General features: G+C 63.6%; 1 protein-coding gene across 1 annotated transcript in view; it reads left to right on the plus strand.

Annotated features, from left to right (window-relative positions):
- Nucleotides 1-1,223, plus strand: part of VPS33B (VPS33B late endosome and lysosome associated) — a gene marked incomplete at its 3' end in the record, with an annotated part of 16,752 nt that overhangs the window by 10,347 nt on the left and 5,182 nt on the right. The window contains exons 5-8 of the mRNA XM_031059676.1: nucleotides 56-126; nucleotides 320-365; nucleotides 662-756; nucleotides 1,063-1,167. Coding sequence (XP_030915536.1) covers nucleotides 56-126; nucleotides 320-365; nucleotides 662-756; nucleotides 1,063-1,167 — 317 coding nt within the window. The remainder of the gene's footprint in view (nucleotides 1-55; nucleotides 127-319; nucleotides 366-661; nucleotides 757-1,062; nucleotides 1,168-1,223) is intronic.

Consider the following 1,223-nt stretch of genomic DNA (forward strand, 5'->3'; position numbering starts at 1 on the left):
GGGGGGAGCCGTGCCGGGCGGGGGGCGGCTGTGCAGGGGCTCTGCGGGGTGTCCACAGATATCGTCAACGCTGACAAGATGTCGGGGAGGAGCAGGAAGTACAAAATCATCTTCAGCCCCCAGAAGGTCAGTGGGACCCAGGGTGCTGTCCGTTTCTACCTTCCACCCTTCTCTAGGCACCAAAAATTGTTTGTTTTTAACCCAGAGATGTTTAAGTGAACCCAAGTGTTGTGACACTGGGAAGGCGCTGGGCCCCTGCAGAGCTTTTCTTGCTCAGAGCTTGCCTGGCCCTGAGGGTCTCCCCTTCCTTCCCTTCCAGTTCTATGCCTGCGAGATGGTGCTGGAGGAAGAGGGGGTCTTTGGTGGTGAGTGGGGCTGCGGGGCTGGCTCGGGGAGCTGACACCACAGGATCCCAGTTACATCCCAGTGCTGGGATTCCTGTGTGGGCAGGGCACACGGGTTCTCTCGAGGCTGGCTGCCAGCTTGCAGGCAGATGTGTGCCCACACAGCACAGCCCCTCTCTTCTGCCCGAGGAGAGGAGAGAGGGTCCTGCCCCATCCTGTCTGGAGCTCCACAGGCCCTGTTTTGGGGCTGCTGTGATTCCTGGGGCTGCTCCTGCCCCGGGCTGCATAACTGTCCCCTGTCCCTGTCCGGCACACAGATGTCACCTGCGATGAATGGTCCTTCTACCTGCTGCCCCTGGATGAGGACATCATTAGCATGGAGCTGCCTGAGTTCTTCCGTGACTACTTTCTGGTCAGTGGGACCCTGTGGAGGGTGACGGTCCCCCCTGTCCCCCGTGCCTTGCTGGGGATGATGGGGACAAGCTGCTGTTCAGAGGGGAGGTGTGTGGTGCCCTGCTCAGCCCTCAGCCTGCACCACGGGCCCTGGCTGCTCCCAGGGGCACCTTTTGTTGGGCAGTGGTGGCTCGGCCCCGAGCTGGCCCCTGTGCCCCTGGCTGAGCAGCTCGGGGCAGTTCCTGCTGTGTGCCGGGGATGGAGCCCCCAGCTCCCTGCCCAGCCCTTCCCGGGCAGCTGCCCACACTCCCTGCCTGCTCCCCAGGAGGGAGATCACCGCTGGATCAACCCCGTCGCCAGAGCCCTGCAGCTGCTCAACTCCCTCTATGGCCCCTTTGGGAAGACCCACGGCATCGGCCGCTGTGCCAAGGTGGGGCTGGCACCAGGTCCCCATCGGGGCTGCAGCCTGCAGGGACCCGGGCCCAC

Source organism: Geospiza fortis, unplaced genomic scaffold, assembly GCF_000277835.1.
Source record: "Geospiza fortis unplaced genomic scaffold, GeoFor_1.0 scaffold2, whole genome shotgun sequence".
NCBI classification, from domain to species: Eukaryota; Metazoa; Chordata; class Aves; order Passeriformes; family Thraupidae; genus Geospiza; species Geospiza fortis.